We start from the raw sequence: 24,618 nt of genomic DNA, 5'->3' as shown, positions 1-24,618 counted from the left end.
CGTGTGAATAAATACACTTATGTCCGTTAAACAGCTGCCATATAAGGTTAAAAACCACGCCTAATGACAGCCCTGACCCTCCGAGCAAAATATATTACTTTATTTTGAAAGTAACAAAAGGAAGTTTAAATATAGTGTCTGCACCTACTCTAACTTTATCAAATGTGTTGCAGTACCTACATGTTACCGCAGAGAGGCAGCAGACGACATATGAATTGTTTATAATAAATGTAAAACCTTATTTTAGGTAATGAAATGTCTGCGTAGGTACCGACACGGTTACAGAAATAGACTTTGTCCTCTGTTTTCTTTGTTCTCTTTGTGATTTGTGATCTGGAACACTTTCACACTCGTTCAGGTTGGTTTCTCACCAGATTATCTTTGTAAACTCCTACATGCAATAATGTTAATGACTATGGTCAAGTTTGCCGTTTCATTGAGATGTACCGATAGGTTTATTTTCTATTGTATCTATTTTGTGTTTTCATTATGTTGTATTTTAATTAGATTTTTCAGTACTTTTATTCATTCGCTGACAGGATAAAACTAATTCAAAAATAGAAGTTTTTCATTGTGATGCTCGACTCAGTACACAAAATATTTACCTTAATTTTGAAAGTAATAACCTAAAGTTTAATCGTTAAATCTGTATTAACGCCACCTTTAAACATTCAGACATTAGATGCAGTTTCCAAATATGACCACACGAGGGCAGCAGACCATATGAGTCGTTTATCATAATGTGGTAAATGTTGTTAAACTTTATTTTAGGTGGTGAAAAAAATCTGCACAGATGCCGATTCTAGAATAAGTCTAAAATTTGCTATATCTGCCATGTTATTGTGTAAACAGTATTAATGAAATTAAAGTCGATCTTCTTTCATCAACTTCCCCCTTTTCACCGGATGTGACGAAATTAAGTAAATAGAGGAGCAGTGTCCAGAGAATAAGAAAATAGTGATAAAACAGCGATATTAAAATACACATTTTGCGGTTGGTTCATGCTGAAGAACATTTATATGATAACCAGCTCCGGGGTCTAACAAAGGTAAATCAGTATTTTCGTATTAAGTCTTCTTTTTCTCCACTGTTGAATGAATTCGCTGTTCCACCTGCTTCTAGCCTCAGGAGCTAACTGCTAACAATTCAGCGTCAGCTAGCACTTTCCATAATTTTGCTTCCTTTCGTTTATATACGTAAGGGTACGTTTGTATTATAGCACATTTAAAGATAAATGCATTCTTCTTGTCTTTGACTCCTTTAACTGATTCATGTAATTAAAGTATTTCACATGTATGGTGAGTTTCCAGCTGTTGATGTCAGTGTAGTCACTGCATTGACAGTGAAAGAATCAGACGAGGAAGCTGAAACTCATCTTCTCAGGTTATTTGTTGTGTCTGACTCAGTCTTATGAGCCACTGTGTAATACTTTTTCAGATACTTTATTCACAAATCAAGTCTTTACTTCATAACGGATAAAGCAGCTCAGGCTGTCAGATATTTTACTTTTTTCAACAATGAGTTTTAACATAAATGCACAAATAATACAAAGAATTTAAAGTTCAAGGTAAATAAACTACCTGTAATCAGAAGGAAAATTAAAAATGAATACATATACATAAATAAATCGTCGTAACACGTAGGTAATTACAAAATGGAAAATACTGTAGTAAAATTAATGGTTTTAAGGAAAACTTGACACCTAGTAAGAGTTAAACTTACACCACATACAGTATGTACCCCACAAGTGTCACAAGAGGCACAATATGGGTAGTATGTACAGGGCTTGGACAAAATAATGGAAACACCTTCACCTCAAGATGATAATGCCCCAATCCATACAGCTAGAATTGTTAAAGAATGGCATGAGGAACATTCTAATGAAGTTGAGCATCTCGTATGGCCGGCACAGTCCCCAGACCTCAACATTATTGAGCATTTATGGTCAGTTTTAGAGATTCAAGTAAGACGTCGATTTCCACCGCCATCGTCTCTAAAAGAGTTGGAGGGTATTCTAACTGAAGAATGGCTTAAAATTCCTTTGGAAACAATTCACAAGTTGTATGAATCAATACCTCGGAGAATTGAGGCTGTAATTGCCGCAAAAGGCGGACCTACACCATATTAAATTATATTTGTTGATTTTTTAAGGTGTTTCCATTATTTTGTCCAACCCCTGTATGTAGGTAGGTGTGTATAAAGACTCTGGTATATAAGGGGAAAAAAGCACCCACATTCATCCCGCATTTGTGAGGGATCTTTGTCCTGTCAATAGTTTATAAATTGGTGCCAAATACTTTTCTAGTTTATCCTTGAGTCTATATGTAATCCTTTCCAAAGGTAAGCATGGGGACATTTCTTTAATCCATATAGATTTTATTTTTTATTTTAATACATCAGACACTCTGCCACAGTGATCTGGATGATTTGAGTTTTGTTTTTATCACTTACAGGTTTAAAGGTGACACTGTCCTGCAATGTTCACAGACATGGACTACGATCTGGAGGAGGACAAACTGTAAGTGAATGTTTGTAGTAGGGCTGTACAATTAGTCAAATTACAAGGGTATAATCACAAGACGTCCAGATTTAGGAGGATTCCGGCCATTCTAAATGGAGAAATAGGGAATAAATAAATCCTCCTGTATGGTGATTAATTGTATATGGAGTGAGACTGAGATATGTGCTGTGAAAAACATGCTTAAACCACTGCATTTCTGTAGCTTTTTGATTAGTTTAAGGTTTCAATTTTGTGTTGAAAATTAGTCATCTGTGTGGATTTTCCTTAACAAACAAGAAAGTGGAGTCAAATAGAAATTGCAGATTGCAGTTTTGCCCACAATAGTTCCAGTATGACTTTTCCCCCAAATCTAGAGCTTCAAAAAGTAATAGATCAATCAACCATTCAGTTAATATCCAACTATTTTGATACTTGATTTTGATGTGACTTATGATCTCTTTTGGTTTTTGACAGCAATGGATGTCATCCTGGGCATCTGGAAACACTTATTTGACATATTTGACATTCATCATTTCCTTTCATTTTATTAACCAAACACTGAATGCATTAATCAAGAAAATAGCCCACAGATCAGTCGGTAACAACAGTTGTTAGTTGCAGCTTTAAATGTGTAAAGGAACCTAAACACTGCAAATATAGTAAGGTGTTATTTCTCCTCCTCAGGGGGATACCGACAGTACCTGGGACTGTGTGTCTGAAGAAGGATGCTAATAACCTTATTGGAATCAGCATCGGGGGAGGGGCTCAGTACTGCCCTTGCCTCTACATTGTCCAGGTGGGGCTGTGGTCAAAGTGTAGCACTGGTAATAATCATTTAATATTTCAGTCATTGGTGGTACCTTTGAAACGCGTCGGCTGTTATCTTGCAGGTCTTTGACAACACACCAGCGGCTCTGGAGGGGACGCTGGCTGCAGGCGATGAAATCACAGGCGTTAACGGCAAACCAGTGAAGGGAAAGACAAAAGTGGAGGTGGCCAAGATGATTCAGGCTGTCCAGGTACAGAGTTATTTTAGTCCAGATATTTGGAAATTAACACTTACATGCAGACATACAAAGATTCTGAATCAATACTCACAGTTTGTTTCCTGCTGTGGATTTATTGGTGAACCTATAGGTCCAAACCCACCAGTGGACTGTGGTGAATAACTTTAGGGCCAGTCAAGCTTTGTCTCTAAAGAGGTTCAGACAATGGCCTGAAGCATTTGGCATTACGTCACCAATGCAGCGAGGCTGTGTTGTTTTTTTGGATCTTTTGTTCACACCCCAAAAAAATCCCATGACTTCCTGTGCGGTGGATTAAAAATGAGGGTCACTGTTGGAATGAAAGGATTAGATCTTGTTGTTGTTGCCCATTCAGTCCTAAAACTGCATGTGGATGTCACTGCTGGCATCACAAATTCACAAAATAATGCATATAATATGAATGTTGAGATTTTCATCAAAATTTCTTTTGTGGTTTTGGCTGGTTTTTACAGGGAGAAGCAACAATTCACTACAACAAACTACAGGCAGATCCGAAGCAGGGAAAGTCTCTGGATATAGGTTTGTTGACACAGAGTCCTTTTACATGCACACTAATACTCCAATCATTATCCAATTTCTGGCGTTAACAGATTATTCAAATGATCATGTAAACAGCAAAATCTGATATGCTTTATCAGATAACAGCGGTTATCTGATTACCAGAAATCAGATTAACACACCTGGATTTCTCCCCAGTACTCCAATGTCTTCCTGCATGTATATACATCTTAATCTGATTCATTTTGTTGTTTTACATCTGCGCATGTGTAAACACAATTAAAATCATAGAAAATAGAAGTTAAGTAGTAAAGCGTGAGCGGAAGACAACAGGAAGTTTGAGTCTACTATCACTATGTGTGTACATACTCCAAAAGAAATCCAATACTGGACTGGAGCGGCTAAACCAGGGTTTTTTGATTGAATTGTCTGAGTACTGCTAGTTATTGGATTTTATGGTCATGTAAACAAGGTCATTATTATGTGTTTCAGTGTTTTACAATCCATTCCTCCCTCATCACAATAACAACACAACAACAGATGTGTTATAAATGTGTGTGTTTTAGTGCTGAAAAAAGTCAAGCATCGCCTGGTGGAGAACATGAGTTCAGGCACCGCAGATGCTCTTGGACTCAGTCGAGCTATTTTATGCAATGGTAAGGGTCAAAGCAGGTGTCAGAATTGTATTTATATTTTGTAAATATATTCACATTTAAATGAACTGTTTTGTTTTGCAGATGGTCTGGTTAAAAGACTGGAAGAGCTGGAGAAAACAGCAGAGCTTTACAAAGGTAAAGAGTCACTAAAATACTGTACAGTTGAATCACCTGTCTGTATTTTCTAGTGTGAGGTATCTCAATCATCCACCCCTTCTTTTATTACCTTTCACAATAAAAGTCCTAAACAGTTCAGCTGTCCTAGTGAACTTACCCCCTCAGAGTATGTCACTAAGATGTAACTCAGTGAAATCTTAAAGCCTCTAGAGTAATTCACATCATGTTTATTTACATACATTCGCATTTTATATTTCATTCAAGTGAAATAGCAGCAAATATTGTTAAAAATAAGTTTTGTAAAAAAAGAGATGATGCCAGTGTGTGCCCCGTGGGACCTAACTTCAGATAAAATACATACCATACTTAATGGCAAGAGACAAATAATGTTTTGATCCTTTTGGAACTGTATCAACATTGCATATTTTATGTTAGTGAGTTTAAAATATAATTTCATGAGTCAAAAAAGTCATGGCTTGTGGCAAAACTAGTAAAGAAACATCTTTGTATGTGTAACAGCTGAATGGAAGGCACACCTTATCACGTGATACACATCGCCAACACCAAAACAGGTGTTGGTATATTTCCCTGGTACATTTCATCCCAAACATTGAAAGTGAAGTGAAAACGCATTAAAAGAAGTGAAAATTGATTGATTTACTGTTTATTTCAAATATCAACATTTAAAACTAATACACCAAGAAAAATCAATATAAAAAATAAAACATAATGGAAAAGGAGCAGGATGAAGTTCATCTTATATACTCCCGCTCCACTCCTTACCCTATCATTTTACTGACCATAAATTCCCATGTCAGCTCTCATAAGTAAGCTTAATAAATCTCATACATATCAAAATAAATTCTAACTAAGCCTCCACAATCCCGAAACACGACAGTCAGGTCATGCTGAGGCCTCAGAGACAGTTACAGTGTTGTCACTGCTACAACTTTCAGGTGTGTAATCTTTATGTATTTTCACAGTCAGATACTTAAACAGTTTTACCACAAACTGCAATCACACTGAAGATAATGTCACAGTATATTTACATTGTGTCACTATGACAACCAGCCATGTCCCTTACCATACCTGCAGTGGACCTGCAGCGTACTGTTGCAAAAACGAAGTTAAATAATATGCCACATTTCAGCTGAAATGTGGTATATTGTGTAATTAATATCTGTCACTTAAAAAAAAAATATTTACAAAAGTTGCAGTTAAGTATCAATATATATACACTTCACTTTACTTTTTACTTTTTCCCCAAGTACTATCCACATGTAAAACTCTGATTCTGGCATCATTTCTTTTTCAGTATTTTCCAGTAAATATTATTTGTGTTATACTTGTGGAGTAAAGTCAGCCAGTCAAAGTGAACCCACAGTACAAGTCACATCAAAGTGACTGATGACATCTAAAGTTAATACAAGCTTCAACACACTGAGAACACTTGAGAATGTCACAACAGGCTTTGGTGGCTGGGGTATTAATCATTCTACTGAGCTGGACCATGTCAGGATGGATGTTTTGTAGGTTTATTTGTTACTGCAGTGCCGTAAATGTACTGTTTTTGTTTTTTTTTTCACACAGGGCTCATGGAACACACAAAGAGGCTGCTCAGAGCTTTCTTTGAACTTTCTCAAACTCATAGAGGTCAGTTTCTGCCACTCCAACTGATCTGTCAAGTGTTTGACTCATTGAATATTTGGATGTTAAAAATAGTCATAAGAGTACCTCACCAATGGCTCAAAACCAAAAGATCTTTACTGATTGTGAAATTACTTAAAAAGAGAAGATATTTGCATGTTGGATTCTACTACATTGACTAAAAGCCGTGATTTGTCCTCACAGCATTCGGAGACGTCTTTTCAGTCATCGGGGTCCGAGAGCCCCAGGCAGCGGCCAGTGAGGCCTTTGTGAAGTTTGCCGACGCTCACCGCAACATTGAGAAATACGGCATTCAGCTGCTCAAGACTATCAAACCTGTGGGTCCATTTAAACTAAACACTCTGTGTGTGTGTGGATTGAATAACTTATTCCAATCATATGCTTTTTGTTTTTTTCTTTTTTAATGCAGATGCTCCATGACCTGAACACGTACCTCCACAAGGCCATCCCAGACACGAAGCTCACCATCCGAAAGTACCTGGACGTCAAGTTTGAGTATTTGGTGAGGCTGCATCACAGAGCTCTGACAGAAGCTGAGAACCACTTTGCATATAGTTATTTTATTAATGCCATTTTCTCAAGATCACAACTTAATTATGTCAAAATCTCAAGGTAATAGGGCTCATTTTCTTATGTACACTGGCTGATTCATTTTGTTGTCTCAAAATAACAATCAACCAGTTATGGTAAAGCAAATGTCTGTCAGAGATCAGACTCAGTGTGCATAGGTAGTATCTAAGTGATTTAATTGGTAAAATCAAGTAGTAGCCATCACGAATCATCATATCAGACTGTTTTAATCAGTGTCTAACACAGGCAAAAAATTTCATTGTGCCTCTCTGTTAGAGATAATATTCAGATTATTCCTTATTGGCAAGAGTTTATCTCCAGATAGTGACATAATTACCAGAAGATCTCAACATAATGGCATCAAAGATGCATGAATGTGTGCTCATGTGATGGTGCTGGTCCTTTGTGATATTAGGAGTAATGCACAGTGTATATGCTGTAGAGAAGCAGTAGTCAGGTTTGCTGGATGTATGCTCCCAGAGTAAGGATCTGTGTTTCCATCTTGCAGTGACAGGATTATTATTGTCCTAAAGGCTACTTATGCATTATTGGTTTGACAGTCCCTCTCGCTACATAAAAAAACCTCTGAACTGTACCTACACCCCAAAAAAACAAGTTTTAATCCCACAATGCTCCTCAGCATGCACACATATTTCATCATAACAGCTGCTCTCCAAACACCATTTTACAAATGTTCTGTCACTGCATCCAAGATCTAGCAAAACCATCTAGATAACTATTAGACAGTGGCAGAGTTGTCAAAAGTATTCACATTCATTACTCTGTTAGATACTAGGATTTAAAGAGACTTCTGTAGAAGTTGAAGTATCAACTCAAGCTTTTTACTCAAGTAAAAGTGTAAAAGTACTGGTTTCAAAACTACTTAAAGTATGAAAGTAAATGTAAGGGTAAAAAATGCCATTAGGACAAAAGCCCAGGTCACACCACATGGGCCTATAGTGCACTACCCCACCTTCCCAAAAAACATTTTTCTAAAGGCCATAATGACTATAATGTTATATTAAAATGTTAATGTTGAAAAATTTGGGATGCACGAGGCTACCTGTTTCAGCTGCATATGTAAACGCATTTTAGCACAATACAAATTGAACCATGTACAGGGTGGGGAAGCAAAATTTACAATATTTTGAGGCAGGGATTGAAAGACAGTGTATGACCAGTTAGTTTATTGAAAGTCATGAGAATTTATTTGCCACCAGAAAATTTCCATAATAGAAAATGTTTTTATTCTATGTGTCCTCCTTCTTTCTCAATAACTGCCTTCACACGCTTCCTGAAACTTGCGCAAGTGTTCCTCAAATATTCGGGTGACAACTTCTCCCATTCTTCTTTAATAGTATCTTCCAGACTTTCTCGTAATAGTTTTGCTCATAGTCATTCTCTTCTTTACATTATAAACAGCCTTTATGGACACTCCGAAATCTCCTTTGGTGTGACGAGTGCATTCAGCAAATCACACACTCTTTGACGTTTGCTTTCCTGATTACTCATATGGGCAAAAGTTTCTGAAAAGGTATGGATAATAGTGTTAGGTATGATTATGACATCAATATATGTTTGGTTTCAAAACAATTGATGTAGTGCCTGCTGAGAAAAAACAACTAAATGTTCATTGTAAATTTTGCTTCCCCACCCTGTATGTGCCCTACTGAGCATTAACATGGAGCAGAAGATATGATGACTAGTTGCCTATAAGTATTATAATGGTGCAAAAAGTCAGGTGCAATGGATCACTTACAAACCAACAAGGTGTCGGAATGGTATATGTTTATACTTCTCATCCAACCACAATCAAAATGACTCTATCTGGATAGCGTGATTGATCTGGAAAGTCTTTCTTAATTATTTGAATGATGACAAGCCAGAATGAAAACAAGCCCAAATGAAATAGGAGTAACGAGGCTATTTCTATAATGTAAGGAGTAGAAGGTACAGATAATTGAGTGAAAATGTAACGAGTAGAAGTAAAAAGTCAGCTGAAAAATAATTACTCCAGTAAAGTGTAGATAACCAAAATTTTTACTTAAGTCAGGTAACAAAGTATTTGTACTTTGTTACTTGACACCTCTGGATAGTGGACATACCTACAACACTAGTAGAGTACCAACACAATATGGAGGTAGGTTTTGCAATGCAAGAGGAGTGGACCAGAGCAGAGGCACTGGAAGAGCAGAGAAAGAAGCAGAACAGCAGCAGAACAGAAGCAGAGAAAATGAACATGGGTCTCCTACATAGGGATCAGTATAGAAACTGTATGAGAGATGTAGACAGGTTAGACAATCAGGAAAGTTGCCAGTTTTTAAGGTACATTAAAATGCATTCACACTTTGGAAATAAAGTGATTGCCACTTATAAATTTCATGTTACCTATTGTGCCTTGAAAATAACTGCATGCTCAGCCGTCCTCAACTTCTGCAGTGCTTACCGTCAAGCTGTGAAGCAGAATAAAAGTATGGTTCTGTTGTGTTTCAGTCTTACTGCCTGAAGGTGAAGGAAATGGATGATGAAGAATACAGCAGTATTGTGAGTAGCCTTTTCATTCTATTGTTAGGAATTAAATCAACAATACAGAAGACTGTTGAGCACAGTGTTTTATGATTGATACATGAGGACATTTTCCTTAAGGGAGGAAATTCCCTTGTTATAATTACAGATAAACTTGTCTAACCTGAAGCTGTGAGTAATGTTTTTCTTCCCACAGGCCATGGGAGAGCCCTTGTATCGCGTCAGCACCGGTAACTACGAGTACCGCTTGGTGCTGCGGTGTCGGCAGGAGGCTCGTGCCCGCTTTGCCAAGATGAGGAAGGATGTTCTGGAGAAGATAGAGCTGCTTGATCAGAAACACGGTTTGTCTTTTTTCACTTATAATTCATGTGATATTTGATTCAACATCTGGGGCCTCATGTATAAAGCGTGCGTACGCACAAAAACCTGGCGTATGCCCTTTTCCACACTCACGTTCAGATGTATAAAGAGTGAAATGACCGTGGAAATGTGCGGTCCTCCACGCCAAGTCCATAGCTGGCATACGCACATTTCTAGTGCTTTGGAACCTTTGGCGACACTTAGAGGTGACACTGAGAACCCGTTAATAATGTGAAAAAGGTCATTCCTCCGATTGATGGGCACATCAGAGATACACAGATGAACAATGAACACACTGACACGTCATCCTACTGTCAGAGCAGCACATCCACGACCAGAACCAGAACCAACCAGACCAACCCTGGACCCATCAAAGCCAATGCTGCATGGGAGGACATTCTGCAACAACCATATAGAGACAAGGACACAAAATTCACTGGTTGATAAATGCGTTTAATGTAGTGTTCATGTCTGTGAGAACATTTATTAGTCAGTCCAGTCGCTCATAGACACCGCCGATTGTCCTCTCGATGTCCTCTGGTGACTCAGGTCAGCACAGACCCGTGCAGGTGTCTACAGAACACCGGTCGGACGGGCATCAGCAGTGGGCTGTGGTGGACCGGAGGACCGGCTAACGCCGAGGAGTCAATACGAAGCCTCTGTGACAGGAGGCTGATACTGTGTCGCACCGTCTTCTGTCTCATATTTAGAAAATAATAATTTGAGTGATTAAACATGAGTCAAAGTCTTTGATTTCCTCTTTGATATCCTGACATGATTACGCATGAACCTTTATCTAGTTTGGCTGTGATCAGACTGTGTATGACCCATAGAATGAACTAATGTGTGACTTGCACAAATACTAAATATATATTTACCTTGGGGATGATCCGAGTCAGCCCTGTGAGAAACGTGTCACCTAAAATATCGTCGACTTTCTGCTCAAACAGGCTCAGTTCGTCTCTTTTCTTCTTCCGCCTGTTTTGGCCTCCACTTCGCGTCCACCTTGACATCATCATCTGATCACGCAAAGAGGGGAATCTCAGAGGGAATCCCACCTGCAGACCTTGTTTATACTAATTTGCATATTTAAATGTGGGAGTGTAGAGGGAGGAGTCTGGTACTCCAACATATGCGCTCAATTCCACGCTGATTGAGATGTATAAAGGAAATGTACGTGGATTCGGGCATACGCTCAGTTTTATACATCTGGATTTTTTTGTGCGCAAGGACTTTTCTGGATTTGGGCGTATGCCAGGTTTCAGTATGAAATCCACGCAAGTCTTTATACATGAGGCCCCTGGTGTTTTGAATAGGATGTTACAGGTGGAGGGATGGGATACTTGCAGGACACATTCAAGCTGAACATTATCATAAAGCTGTGAAAATGAATGTGGATCTTCTCTGCCCACAGTCCAGGACATCGTGTTCCAGCTGCAGCGCTTCGTCTCAGGCATGTCGCATTACTACGACGATTGCTACGCCGTGCTGAAGGAGGCGGATGTCTTCCCGATCGAAGTGGACCTGTCCCGCACTATGATCAACTACAGCAGCCAATCGTACTCCTACACAGACGAAGACGAGGAGGAAGGAGGGGGAGGAGGCGGTGGCGGACAGGAGGGAGGGAGCAGCACAGGCAGACAAACAGAGAACGGAGCAGAGAAACTGATCGATGACGATTGAGTGTGTGTATTGTACATGTGTGCTGTGTTGTTGCTGAGATCAGGTCCAGCCCTCTGTCACAACTTCACTTGCAGTTCACTGCTTTTTGATGTGGAAAACCCTTCACTTAAAACCATCCTCATCAAGCCACTGCTGAATGAGTGTAAGAGACTGAATTCATTTAAATGCTGCAGATCATGAGCTATACGCATAGAGGTGTGCCTTCTTGACTTGTGGGTTTGGGCTGTGCTTTAATGTGCATGTTGTGGTTTGTTAAATCTGTACCTTAATAGTTACATTTTTATTTTCTGATTTTCTTTGCTACAGTCTTGTCAAATCCAGAACAAGGGTTCAGACATCATTCTTTTTATTCCTGGAGGGTTTGTTACATGCATTTTTCCTGTTTTCATCTCAGCACATTTTTTGTTGTGTAATGGATTACTCACTCCCTCTCATGTTTTTCAGGATTATATTAGTGTCTCCCTCGAGGTTAATATACAGGACACTTACAGAGCTTTAATATACCATGTATATGGTTTGGAAAAATGGAAACACTACATGTAAATAAGTCTAAAAGGAAATTGTCACAGCTTTGTTTTTGCATATCCACTGTATTTATTCTTTGGTCAAAATTATATTTAAAGATTTTTATGGCTAAGTATACACTACAAGATAAACTCTATAGTGATTATTCATAATAATCCACCAGCGTGACTCTGGTCAGGATTTCTGCTGTCATTCCTTATGTTTATGGGAAATAAAATGATTGTGTATTTTCATCATGTACTGGAGGGGGCAGCATTGAATCACACTGTCCTGCATTCACAGTACTATGTGCTTTTTGTGTTGAAATACATTATTTGTTGGATTTTTTTGTTGTTTTTTTTTTTGTTTTTCTGGACATCTAAAGTGGAATTGATCAAAGGGACCCATTTGTTTTTGCTATGACATATTTCGACCATTACAGCTACAGCACATTGAAGCTAGTAGTAGAAGTATTTGGAAGAAAATTGACGTGAACCTAAAAAGGGGGTTAAAAAATGGTTTTCTAGAATAAATAAAAATAAATAATCGTCACTAAAGCCTTTCTGTCTTTCTCTTTGAACCTGAATTAACAGAATTGCGTGATCAAAAGACAAGCTAACTGCTACTTTTAGCTAGTTGTAGTGTATTGTGCCGTAGTTTGATGCAATGTTTTGATTTGAAAAAAAAAAAAAAATGTGTTAAAGGTAGAGATGGGACTTGTGGCTCTTTGAAGGGAGCTGTTCAAAAGATTGGCTCTTTTATGTTTTTTTGCATTATTTTGAAACACCAATGTTTTAATGACTAAATAGGCTACATGTGATGATTGACATTACATTTTAAAGGTGTTTAATTGGCGCGGCAGTAAATATTATCTTACCATAAAAAAGAATAGTCAGTTCAAATGTGTGGGCTAAATACATGACATGAGAGGTGACATCAGGCAAATGGTGGAATTTGACAAGAAACATCACGGTACATTATATGGACTAGTCTGTAGCCTAAAAATGAAGAAGAAAATAAAACATTTTCTTATGAAATAACATTTTTCTTTGGCTTATTACTCACAGGTGGTCACTCACTCTTTCTCACACTTTTCTCTGGTTTACGCCAGTCTTCTAGCTCCGCCTCCTCCAGTCTTCTAGCTCCGCCTCCTCCAGTATGCTCACCTCACACTTCAATCTGTTGTTTTTTTTTGCTAATTTCTTGCCATGAGACATGCACAAGCACTCTTTTTTTTCTGCTCGAACATTCTCCTCCTGCCCAGTGCCTCCCCAGTGACGTTAAATTGACAGGCAATCGGACAATCCGTCCTTAAAGAAAATAAATACAAATAAATGAACGGCTCTTTACAAAGACTCGGTTCCCATCGTTCATTTCAAAGAGCCGTTCAAAAGACTCGATTCGTTGAAGAACGTCACATCATTAGTTAAAGGCAAAAACTGATAAAATCTGAAGAAATTTGTCCCGACAGTTAATATGAAGATTTCTTTCAAATAGACAGATATGATATTGGTCGCTTGTCATAGCCCCAGTGGCCTAATGGATAAGGCACTGGCCTCCTAAGCCAGGGATTGTGGGTTCGAGTCCCATCTGGGGTGATTCGTTTTGTCCTTCTTATTAAGATAATACTGTTAAACCACAAATGAAGGCAAGTACTTTATGTAACACTACGTATAAATCCAGTTCTGCTCATATTTTGGTCTCTCTACAGCTCCTGTCGTGCGGTGTTCCCCTTTCCTTATCTCGGCAGCCAATCAGGGAACGCTCCGCTCTGTCTTGGACTTTCCCTCCGTCATGAGTAAAACCGGATTTTCTCTCCACTTGATCCACTTTTTATTAATCCACGTCTCCATTCTGCACTTCGTGATTGTTCTACCTCCATCCGAAGCGCTATGCTTTTACTAAACAGGCTCTGTGTGTGCCTTTTACTTCTGGTTCCTGCCACCTTCGCTTCTACAGACAGTAAGTAGGTCGACTTTATGACAAATCAGGAGCAGTTGTATAAGAATCTGATGGCGTTCATGGCTTGAGGAATAGTTCGATTAAAAACCAAACATGCTGTGGTTTATTCACACTCAGCTGTTGTGAAGTTGTGTTGAAGATCAGGGGTTTGTTTAGTTTATCTGTATCATACAAGGCAAAAGCCAAACTCAACAGCACACAGGTATTTGAGACACTGCGGGCTTTGACTTTCACTTTTATTTATATCCATTCATCCCTATTGATACAAGACAAGACAGCCATGCTTTATGAAGTGAAAAGCAATGGTCAGTCATACAAGAGTGAGAACTCAGATTTTTAGTGAATTGGATTATAATGGAACCCAGCTCTTGTTTTATGACCCCAAAATGCAATGGAAAGTGTTTACCAGTCCACCATCACACTAACCATGAAAAAGTAATATCAGTTTTAGCTTACTGTGCATGTATAGGACAGTTGGACACTTATGCATTAAGAGTCTTAACTATTTTCCTTAAAGTCACCAGTGTCATGGTGTTTGGCTTCTTTCCAGAGGTGACAGCTGCCACAGTGTACTGGGACTCCGAACACAAGAATGTTCTGCTGAAGGAAGGGGTTCTGGAGACAGAAGGAGATGCGTATGGGTTCCTGAATGACACCCTGCTGAGCACAGGCTGGAGCGTCCTGGAGATCCGAGCAGGGTACGGACAGACCAAGGAGACGGATGAGGTGACTTTCTTCCTGGCTGGTTATCTCGAAGGCTTCCTCACTGCTCAGTAAGTGTCAGGAATGTGCAGTCATGGCACTATTTTATAGCATCCTCATGATCTGTGTTGGCCCATTCACTTGGATAGTTTTGGTCTTTGACACCTTTAAGCATAGAAATTATGTTAACACGTTCAATGATACAGCATTGAAAAGCTCACCAAATATCAACATTACCTGATTGTTTTTACATTGTTATTATAAACACTTTCATTTATTATTCATACTTTCCGTCCCTATAGGCAGATGATGGACCACTACACAAACATGTACCCTCAGCTGATCCAAAACCCAAAGGTCCTCGCTAGAGTTCAGACTTTCATGAAGTGAGTGTCTTCTCTTTTCCTATTAAAATAAAGAAAAACACAGCAGCATACACTTTACAATCTGACACACACGTCATACTGATCATGTTTCATATCCTCTTCTCAGAGACATTCATGTGCAGCTCAATGTGTGATGTGGTCGATATGTTTAAAAGGCTTTCTATGTTCCAAGGGTCTTACTTTTCTTTGTTTCTACGAGTCCTCAGTTTTAATAAATTCAGTAAAATACATCTGTCTTTATTTTTAAGTATTTATTAATGAAGGAGTCAAATGGTTCTTTCAGGAAGCAAGATTCATGGGTCAGAGACCAGGTGAAACTGAACAAGACCACAGATCCTCTGTGGAAACACACAGGTTTCATCGTGGCCCAGATGGATGGTCTCCAAGCCGGCGTTGCATACTGGGCAAAGAAACTAGGGAAGAAGGTTTGGTAGCCATCTCACATGTCTGCCAAATGCAACTGTTTAGATTCAGGTTACAACAGTGTGTATGTAGAAATAAAACCGTAAAAGTTATATATTAAGGGGATGTTTATGATTTGTGCATATCTGAGTCAGAGACAAGCGCGGTTAGATGTTCATTATTTTTCTTTTTTGTCTTTGTTGTTTCATCTCACTGGTTCATCTAAATCCTACTGCATCAGTTAAAATGTAAAATGAGGAACCTCCAGTCCAAACCACACTTGTGATCATACATCACAGTTTGTCACTCTAATATTTAAAGAGACATGTTCTTTATTTAAGTCTGTGGATGAAATGTGGACATATTTAAGATAAGACATGCCTTTATTAGTCCCACAAGGGGAAATTTCAGTTCATTCATTTATATACACATATGTATGTTTCAAGTGCTGCAACTTAGATAGAGCGTATTTGCATTGAAAGGTGATCAATCGCCTAATTTCAGTGGTTTTAAGGTGCCTCTTTCTTAGTTAGTCAGTAGTTTTGTCTGATCAAATCAACACTGTTTGTTGACATTTGCCGACTCACAGCTGTTTATCTGCTGTCCTTTCCACAGCCGCTGTCGCTGTTTGATATCCAGTTCCTGAATGCTGTGGGAGACCTGCTGGATCTGATCCCTGCCCTAGTCCCAAACTCCAACCCTCCACTCAGAGACTATAAACTGCCAGGAATGGGACACTGCTCTGCACTCATCAAGGTCAGAGGTCATTGATACATAGTGTAGTGAGAGTATAAGACCTGCTCAGCAGTGTGCAATGTAAATGGTGTAACTGCACCACAAAATATGTCCAAAATCCAAATGCACTTCAGCTCATACATCCACTAGGGTGCCTCATTTTCTCAAAAGTTGGAAAAACAATCTGTCCTCATTCTAAAATCATGCCAATGTCTAAAATATGGCACTCTGTAAAATATCTTGTCAAAAAAATTATGTTAAATGGGTCCACCTCAGGGATGAATATTGTGAATATTTGACCAGAATCGGCCATCATCTACGATTGACACCAACTATTTGATTTGATTAGAAGTTGTTTTTTTTACAATTACCTCTTAGCACATTTAGTTTTCATATAATTGAAGACTATTAAACTCTTATACTTGAAAGCAGTATAACCCCCAACTATATCTATGTGTGATTTGATAAAGGTTTAGTTCATTGATCCAGTTCTAGGAAACCCCACCCTGGGCTATAGTCAGCATATACTGTATACAAGATGATGTCATCCGATCATCTGGAATTTCGTTTTCTTTGTAGCAAAAGCTGTTAAAACTACTTGCAGTGTGTGTGCAATTTTATAGTTACTCAGCATTTTATTGAACTGCCACCAGTCTCTGAACACATCCATATCTGGCTTACAGCAAGTGAAAGAAAAGCACACATCTGAGCTCAAAAACAAAAAATCTGGTCTCACACAGACATTTCATTTGACAGTACAAAATGGAAACTGAAGATAACAAACAGTGTAGTGCTCCATTTCCAGATTTAGGAGCTGTAGCTGAGTCCAATGAAACAAGCAATTCAGAATCTGGGGCTACACCAAGCACAAGACCACGTGTGACCAGACAGTCTTCATCAGTGTTGGGCCTAGGAGAAGAAATAACAGACATTGACACTATAATCACTGGTTCCAGGCTGCCAACATGTTGTCAAGTCTTGAGATGCGTGATGTGGCATGTACAAGATGGTACCACAGAGAAAGGAGAAAAGTGGGATCTTGCAAAGTTGGTTTTCGGGAAAATATTGGAGTTCTACGAAAAGGCAAATAAATATATAATAAATATTTCAGAGCGAAAGGCCTGTGAAAAAATTATTAAACTTTTCGATGACAATGCAAAGCTCCGAGCTACACCCAAGAATCGTAGATCAGCGCCATCTACAACAAAACAGATTGAGGAAATGGACACACAATTAGAACAGACTTTTCGTTTGTGGCCCATGAATGCTGAGGACTTGATAAAGAATCCTGAGGACTGCCAATTTCTCCAGTCCATGAAGACTGACCAAAAAGCAGCATTTGGTTCATTTGACTTTGCACTTGCTAATGAAACTGGATGATACCTTCCTCACCTCAAATCCAGAGGCCTGGCCAACAGACGAAGCTTATCGAGGATGCATTGCCAAACTCCAAGCACTCAATATTGTAAACGACTGTGCCAAGCGAGGTGTCAAATTGAGTTCAGACTTCCTGGTAGCGTCAAAAAGTGAGGAACATTACCAAGATGTACTGCAAGTCGTTGAACAAGACCGAAAAAGTCATCCCAGTCTTCGAAAAAGGAAAAGCATTCTGCACCACAAAGCTGCAAAAGACTCGTCTGATGGCTCGAATGACAATGCCGCTAAGTAGTGACATGAATTGTTACCGAATAGACTTGTGATGCATAACTGATTTTATTATTCCAACACTAGTTGTGGATTTATTTGCAAGAGTTTATAGTTAAGTCACTATATATGTGTTTCACTATGTCATGTGGATTGTTATAAAATTGCAATAAAATCTCAAATTAACACATTTTCTTGTTTGATTCTTCATCAGTAAAATTTTCATTTGCATGGTGGACCCATTAGATAATGTCAGAATAGCTTTAAATTTGGTCATAAACTTTAGGAGCTGCATTGGAACTAATTTAGAATAGGGACAAATTGATTTTTGGAAATGAATTTTTTGGCTTGGGGAATGATGCACCCTAACATCCACTGCAGATGACTCCCATGGGTGTACTAAATGACAAAAACCAAATAAGCTCTTTTTACATTCACATCTGTCTTTTTTTTTCCTTATTTCACCTATTGTGTGTCTTACCTTTAATAAATGGGGTAGCCACCCTTCAGATTTGCTGTCCCCCCTCTGCCTGGAATACTCTTCAGTCTGAGCTAAAAATACCAGAACTCATCTCACTACAAGCTTTTCGTCCCATCTTACTGACTAGACAGCGAGAATCCTTTGGACAGTACCTATGTTTTTAAATCGTTTGCTGATTGCAACCAAATCTTGCTCTTCAAAAAATTGCTGGTGACCTAAATTATATTGCACTTTAAAAATTCTGTCAAACCTTTGTTATTACTTTATGTTATTACTTATCACCAATCTTTTAACCTGTTTGTCATCATGGTGTGTGCATCTGACTTCTTGGCCAGGTCACCCTTGTAAAAGAGATCTTCCTTTCAGTGGGACTTTATCTGGTTTAAATAAAGGTTAAAAAAAATAATAATACAGTATATATAATACAGTATCTGATTTACTAACTAAAGCCAGTGTTCTCACTGTTTCCTTCAAAATGCAACAAATGTCTTTACTGTTCACTGTCCTCAGATGCTGCCTGGCTATGAGAACCTCCTGTTTTCTCACTCCAGCTGGTACACGTACGCTGCCACAATGCGGATCTATAAGCACTGGGATTTCCACATCACTGAGCCAAACACAGCCACAGGGAAACTGTCCTTCAGCAGCTACCCAGGCAGGCGCCCCTCACCCGTCTCATGGATTCACCTTTCTTATAGACACATACACACTCTTTCCTCTGTTGAAGAAAATGAATTCCAGGTCTGATATGTGACTCGTGTGAAGATACGTTTCCTCTTTTCAGGTTTCCTGGTGTCTCTTGATGACTTCTACCTCCTAGGCAGTGGGCTGATGATGACCCAGACCACCAACAACGTCTTCAACTCATCACTTTTTGATATAATTACCCCCAACAGCCTTCTGGCCTGGCAGAGGGTCAGGTTGGCTCACAGCCTAGCAAAGACTGGAAAGGAGTGGGCCACAACGTTCTCCATGTACAACTCAGGTGTGGTGGGAACAGCAGCAAGACATAAAACACACATCAAACCTATATATATCCACTCTAGTATGAAAATGAACTTAGAGAAAATTAAAACTTAAAAAGTGAGACTGGACTGTGATCGCCAGTCATAAATCAGGACCATCGGGTCCAGTATTAAGTCAATGAGGACCAGATTCCAATGCACTAAACAAAAAGTATATTTGGGACAATGTGGGATACGTTACACAAGTTAAACCTTAAAGACCTACAACTATTTTTATAGTGACTTCCAAATGATTTTCTCTATGTTTAACCTTTTCAAAGTGATTTATCATCATTTATTATCATATTAAACTCTGCATTTTGTAATTTTATTGAAAATCAGGTATTTTCTTACATTTAATTCACTGACCATGTAGATGTTCATAAAAGCTCAGAATAAACTCTATATAATAACTAAAGGTCATTTTATCAAACCTGAAGAAAAAGTGATTTTTTTCAACAGAAAAACAAGCGTCAACAACCACTGCCATTTGTCAAAATAGATCATTTTTATTAGTGAATCAGTACAGCAGAATATGACAAATAAGCCCGTTTGCATAACCATAAAACTATGATAACTGTGTTTAGCAACTTTTTGCATAAATGGTTTATATTTGATGCAAAGAAAAAATGCTTATATTTGAATCAATCAAATAGAGAAACTTTTCACGGAGACTCATTTTGTGTGAGAGGTCCAGTGTGTATGACTTTGGCAGATTCAGCAGGATGTAATGACAGAAATGGAGCATAATTAATTCATATTACCATATTTTCATGCAAAGAGTCGTTTATAGATCAGACTTCCTCTTCCCCTTTGTCTTGTTTTATAGCAGGTGGCATCTGGTGTTAATGTCCATTGCTGTCACCTCCTGTTTGAGACTGGACCACAGTTATTTTGCACTTAACTATAAAACCCAGAACAGATGAAACTGACTCCAACCCCCTCCATCATGAACACCTGTAGGCACCTACAACAACCAGTACATGGTGTTGGACCGGAGCAAAGTGAAACTGGGCCACAGCGTTGATGATGGTGCTCTGACTGTGGTGGAGCAGATCCCAGGACTGGTGGAGTACTCTGACCAGAGTCAGGCTCTGCGCAGAGGTAATAACACATATCTGTCAACAACTGAGTCAAACTGAACCAGGATCACACTTCTGACCTGGGAATCTAACATCCGTCCGCTGAATCTGAAGAGCTTACCTTTCCCTCTACTTCTAACATGACACAGGTTACTGGCCGTCTTACAACATTCCCTTCCACAAGAAGATTTACATGCTGAGTGGGTACCCTCAAATGTGGGAGGAGTATGGAGAGGATTTTTCTTATGATCTTTGTCCCAGAGCCAAGATCTTCAGACGTGATCAAGCGGATGTCAAAGACCTGGACTCCTTGAAGCACATCATGAGATTCAACGGTTTGTGAACACTTCAGTTTATATGATTCATCTTTTGTTACAGCTCAAAATACTCAAATCTGGGTTTTTTTTTTACTGATTTGTCTTCAGACTACAAGACAGATCCATATTCCAAGGGAGACCCCTGCAAGTCCATCTGCTGCCGCAATGACCTCAGATCAGAGAGGCCTTCACCTGGGGGTTGCTACGACACTAAGGTCAGTCCCCACACTCATCTTGGATTCTGTCACTGTGTATGAAGTGCTTTTTAGCTCTACTCAGATTTTGTTGTTCTCCACCCAGGTAACAGATTTTAACATGGCTGGGGACTTCAGTGCGGAGGCAGTGAACGGACCTACGACACAGGATGGACTCACGCCGTTCCTTTGGGATAAGTTCAGCAACATCAGCCACCAGGGTCTGCCACAGTTTTACAATTTCTCCTTCGTCAAGATGCAGCCTGTTCTCTTCAAACCTTAAAGGGTTTATGTTGAAAGAAATAAGAGGCTTTCAGTGTACTGATGTCAGAGGAACACACAGTTTCACAAAGTTGGAATTCTAACTGTTGTTGGTCTCGCATCAACATGTGCAAACTGCCGATCAGCCTTTAAATCTGAGTCTCAGGGTTTTATCAAGGCTTCACTCCAGAATACAGAGAAAACGTTTTTATATCTGCTGCCACTTGTGTCTTTAAACTGATAATAATTGCATGATTTTAATAATGACTCTCTTTATGATTGCCATTTTAATTAACTTTTTATCTTTTTGTGACTGCTGAGACTTTAAATGCTTGAATGTCTTTATATGTGTAAACATTATGGTTTTATTGGAAAATGCAAACAATCAATGCAATGTAATACTCAGGGCTGTTGATCTTTGATGCTACAATTTATCTGGATCTTTTTCTTGTGCTGTGCACAGTGAAAATGTCACAGGTTTGTATTTCTGTATAAACTTGTGCTTGTGTTTTCTGTTTGTCTGTTTCTGTTTTATTCTTTATTAAAGGCTTCTAGTTGTAGCAGTGCTGCCATTTTCTTGTGTCCTCAATAGTGACTGTTCTGGAGAGGTTTTGGAAATCATATGACCCAGTTTGTTTATGTCCTGACAGCTGAGTAGCTGTGTGGCGAAGTGTCACTTCAGATGAAACTGCATACATTATTCAACAACTACTTACAGACTAATAGTTAGATTGAGTAATTTTATTTTGGAAAAAGGGAAAGTTTAAAATCTCTTGTCCCAGTTTATCTCATCATCTATGACAGTGAATTGAGTATTTTTGTTTGGCGGAACAAGAGACAATGTTGTTTTGGCCCTTGGAAAGACTTTTTTACTGTTTTCTGATATGACTCAAATAATCAAATCAACAACCACTAATGATGAAAATAATAATAACTATGGAAATAAATGGGACATTTATTTGGAGGCAAATATGATGCTGTAATAGAAGTTTAAGGTGGTTGTACAAAATATCATGTGGGATATTTTTTGGGTGGTTCGGGCAGTGTATATTTTTATTAGTTGGAACCTCGTCACAAGGTTCATCACTTTATTAGGCTATTGACATTGTCAGACTTCTGAATTACATTGGTGAGGGCACTTTGAGCTTAAGATCCTGACCTCACCCTCCTTTCTCTTGCCATGCAGTGTATTATCCAGACAGTATGTAGGTGATAAGAAGTACTTTGTTTTTGAACAGATACACATTAGACCCTGTCTTAACCCCTGGGGACACATGTTGTGATTCACTCTTTCCTATGAAATGCAGGAAGTGAAACGTCTGTTAGGCACGCAGTATTCATTTCATAAATCTTCTTGTCACTTCATCTCACAGTTTTCTGTTTTCAGTTGCTTTTTTTGTTTTGTTTCTTTAGGGTCGCTAACAGAACTGTAGTGGAGGGTAAAACAGCAGCAGCTCATTACCTTTCCTGGTTTAGTTATGGCAAAGAAGAACTGTCCTGACGGCAGCCGCTGGGACATCCTCATCAAATACTGCCTCCCCATAAACAACATCGAACCAAAACCAACAACAGGTAAGCAACACTGAATCTGCCTTGATGTTGTTTTTTGCTTCTTAGTATCAGAACTTCTTTAGATTTTTTTTAGTTCAGACTATGACAGATTTTCCCAAACATAAATTATTGATTTTCTCCTTTGTTGTGAAAACCACATCCAGTAAAACTAGTAATGAGCTTTAAATGTTTCAGCATTTGACAAAAATGCATATTTGTCATTTAAAAGGGAAGGTGCTGACACTTTTTTAACAAATGTGCTCTTCATTTCAGTCCTTTTACATAAAAATGTAGATTTTTAGAGATGTTAAGAGTGTAAATTGCCTCTTCTAAGGCTTTTAATCTCTCTTCCATTAGAGCAGCCCCTCCCTGCAGCAGCTGAACGGACCAACACAAACCCGCCTCCGCAGAGTCCAGCTCTGTGGATCTATGTGTCCATGGTCACACTGGGGTCCATGCTGGCTCTGGCAGTCTGGTTTATCATATACAGACGACACACAAGGCCCAGAAGGGCTTCAGGTAACGATAACAGATATCATGTACTTGTTCAGTTTTGATTTCTTCTATTTCTGTATACTGTATGCAGACAGTCTTCACATATAGGCCTGTATATCCTGTGTAATGACTGTCAGCAGCAAAAGATGTTGAGTATTTGATCAGTTCACATGAGGGTTTCTCTGCATTTGCATCAGTCTGAGTGCCTGTGTTTTCCCAGCAATGATTGAAAGGAAATATTGACATCTGATCATGTGAGATCTGCAGCACTTGCCACGTTTAGTTAAATATAAATCATTGCAGCCACTGATGCCAAAGATTATGGTACCATAAAATGGATTAAAGCTCCATTCACTTTATGTTAAACCAGCCTTTAGTTTTTCAAGTAGCCATCCAACGGTGACCATTAGTTGCACTTTAAGAGGGGGCTCTGACATGCAGAGTGAGCATCTGTGGGAAGTGTGGGGGAAGTGGGGCTGCAGGCAGATAGGTGATGAAGTGTGACGTTCATCACACTAGAAACTCCACAGTATCTGTTCTCTTCTTGTCAGGCGTCCCATGGGTCAGCCAGGCCTCTTACCAGCTATTCTGGTCTCAACACACATCCGTTGATAAGGCAGGATAAATTAGACCCATGTGCAACCTTGAAAACACATAAACAGACTAAACGCAGCAAAGTTTATGATCAGCAACCTTGTTGCGGTAATAGAGCCTATATTAGACGAAAAGATAAATTATGTGAAATGTTTGAGTCTTGTGGAATGCTGGATCAGTGCAGGCGGAAAGTAACAACATTAAAATGCTACGGCTAAGGACTTGCAGTCACCTCTTTAACAGGAAGATGCCCTGCATGCGTTAGTCCTCGCTGACTAAATTATCTGTCAAAAAGACCTTTATCTACAGGAGGAGGAATGTAAATAACTAGATTAGTGAGGTATTGCTAGTTGCTGCAAAATGTAGTACATCATTGTTTTACATGTGGTCTAATGCAGAAACCTGATAATGTTTTAAGGATGTTTTCCGAACTTACAAAAAACATTTTATTCTGTTATTGTTTTTGTGAAAGAAACAATGACAAATTAAAACACTGAATCTATTTGGAGTAATATCTATGGATGCCTCATACATATGAGTAGTCACTGACAGGATTTGATAAGAGTGAAAATGATGTGAAACATATGCTGTGTCCGTCACACCTGATCCTAACCCAACTGAACACTGATGGGAGTGTTTCGACTGATAAGTTGGACACAGCCCTCCATCGCCATCAACAA

The 24,618-nt window shown here is 38.9% G+C and overlaps 2 protein-coding genes and 1 non-coding gene across 3 annotated transcripts; all 3 read left to right on the top strand.

Annotated features, from left to right (window-relative positions):
• The first annotated feature begins 908 nt into the window (after positions 1-908).
• pick1 (protein interacting with prkca 1) lies at positions 909-12,685 on the top strand. Its single transcript, XM_030140092.1, has 13 exons — positions 909-1,048; positions 2,454-2,518; positions 3,185-3,296; positions 3,391-3,519; positions 3,999-4,065; positions 4,611-4,700; positions 4,782-4,835; positions 6,408-6,470; positions 6,669-6,802; positions 6,895-6,987; positions 9,549-9,599; positions 9,778-9,922; positions 11,356-12,685. The coding sequence occupies exons 2-13, from the start codon at positions 2,478-2,480 to the stop codon at positions 11,622-11,624; spliced, it is 1,248 nt and encodes a 415-aa protein (XP_029995952.1). The 5' UTR covers positions 909-1,048; positions 2,454-2,477; the 3' UTR covers positions 11,625-12,685.
• Positions 12,686-13,653: 968 nt separating this feature from the next.
• On the top strand, positions 13,654-13,726 carry trnar-ccu (transfer RNA arginine (anticodon CCU)). The gene has a single exon. It is a non-coding gene; the product is annotated as a tRNA-Arg (tRNA).
• Positions 13,727-13,880: 154 nt separating this feature from the next.
• plbd1a (phospholipase B domain containing 1a) lies at positions 13,881-21,865 on the top strand. The gene is made up of 11 exons (XM_030140091.1): positions 13,881-14,090; positions 14,641-14,863; positions 15,095-15,178; positions 15,462-15,603; positions 16,196-16,336; positions 18,951-19,095; positions 19,225-19,425; positions 20,408-20,548; positions 20,676-20,861; positions 20,952-21,058; positions 21,144-21,865. The coding sequence occupies exons 1-11, from the start codon at positions 14,021-14,023 to the stop codon at positions 21,318-21,320; spliced, it is 1,617 nt and encodes a 538-aa protein (XP_029995951.1). The 5' UTR covers positions 13,881-14,020; the 3' UTR covers positions 21,321-21,865.
• The last annotated feature ends 2,753 nt before the right edge of the window (positions 21,866-24,618 follow it).

This window comes from Sphaeramia orbicularis, chromosome 8 (assembly GCF_902148855.1).
Source record: "Sphaeramia orbicularis chromosome 8, fSphaOr1.1, whole genome shotgun sequence".
Lineage (NCBI taxonomy): Eukaryota > Metazoa > Chordata > Actinopteri > Kurtiformes > Apogonidae > Sphaeramia > Sphaeramia orbicularis.
The sequence above is the reverse complement of the archived record's forward strand: the minus strand, read 5'-3'. Positions and strand labels throughout refer to the sequence as shown.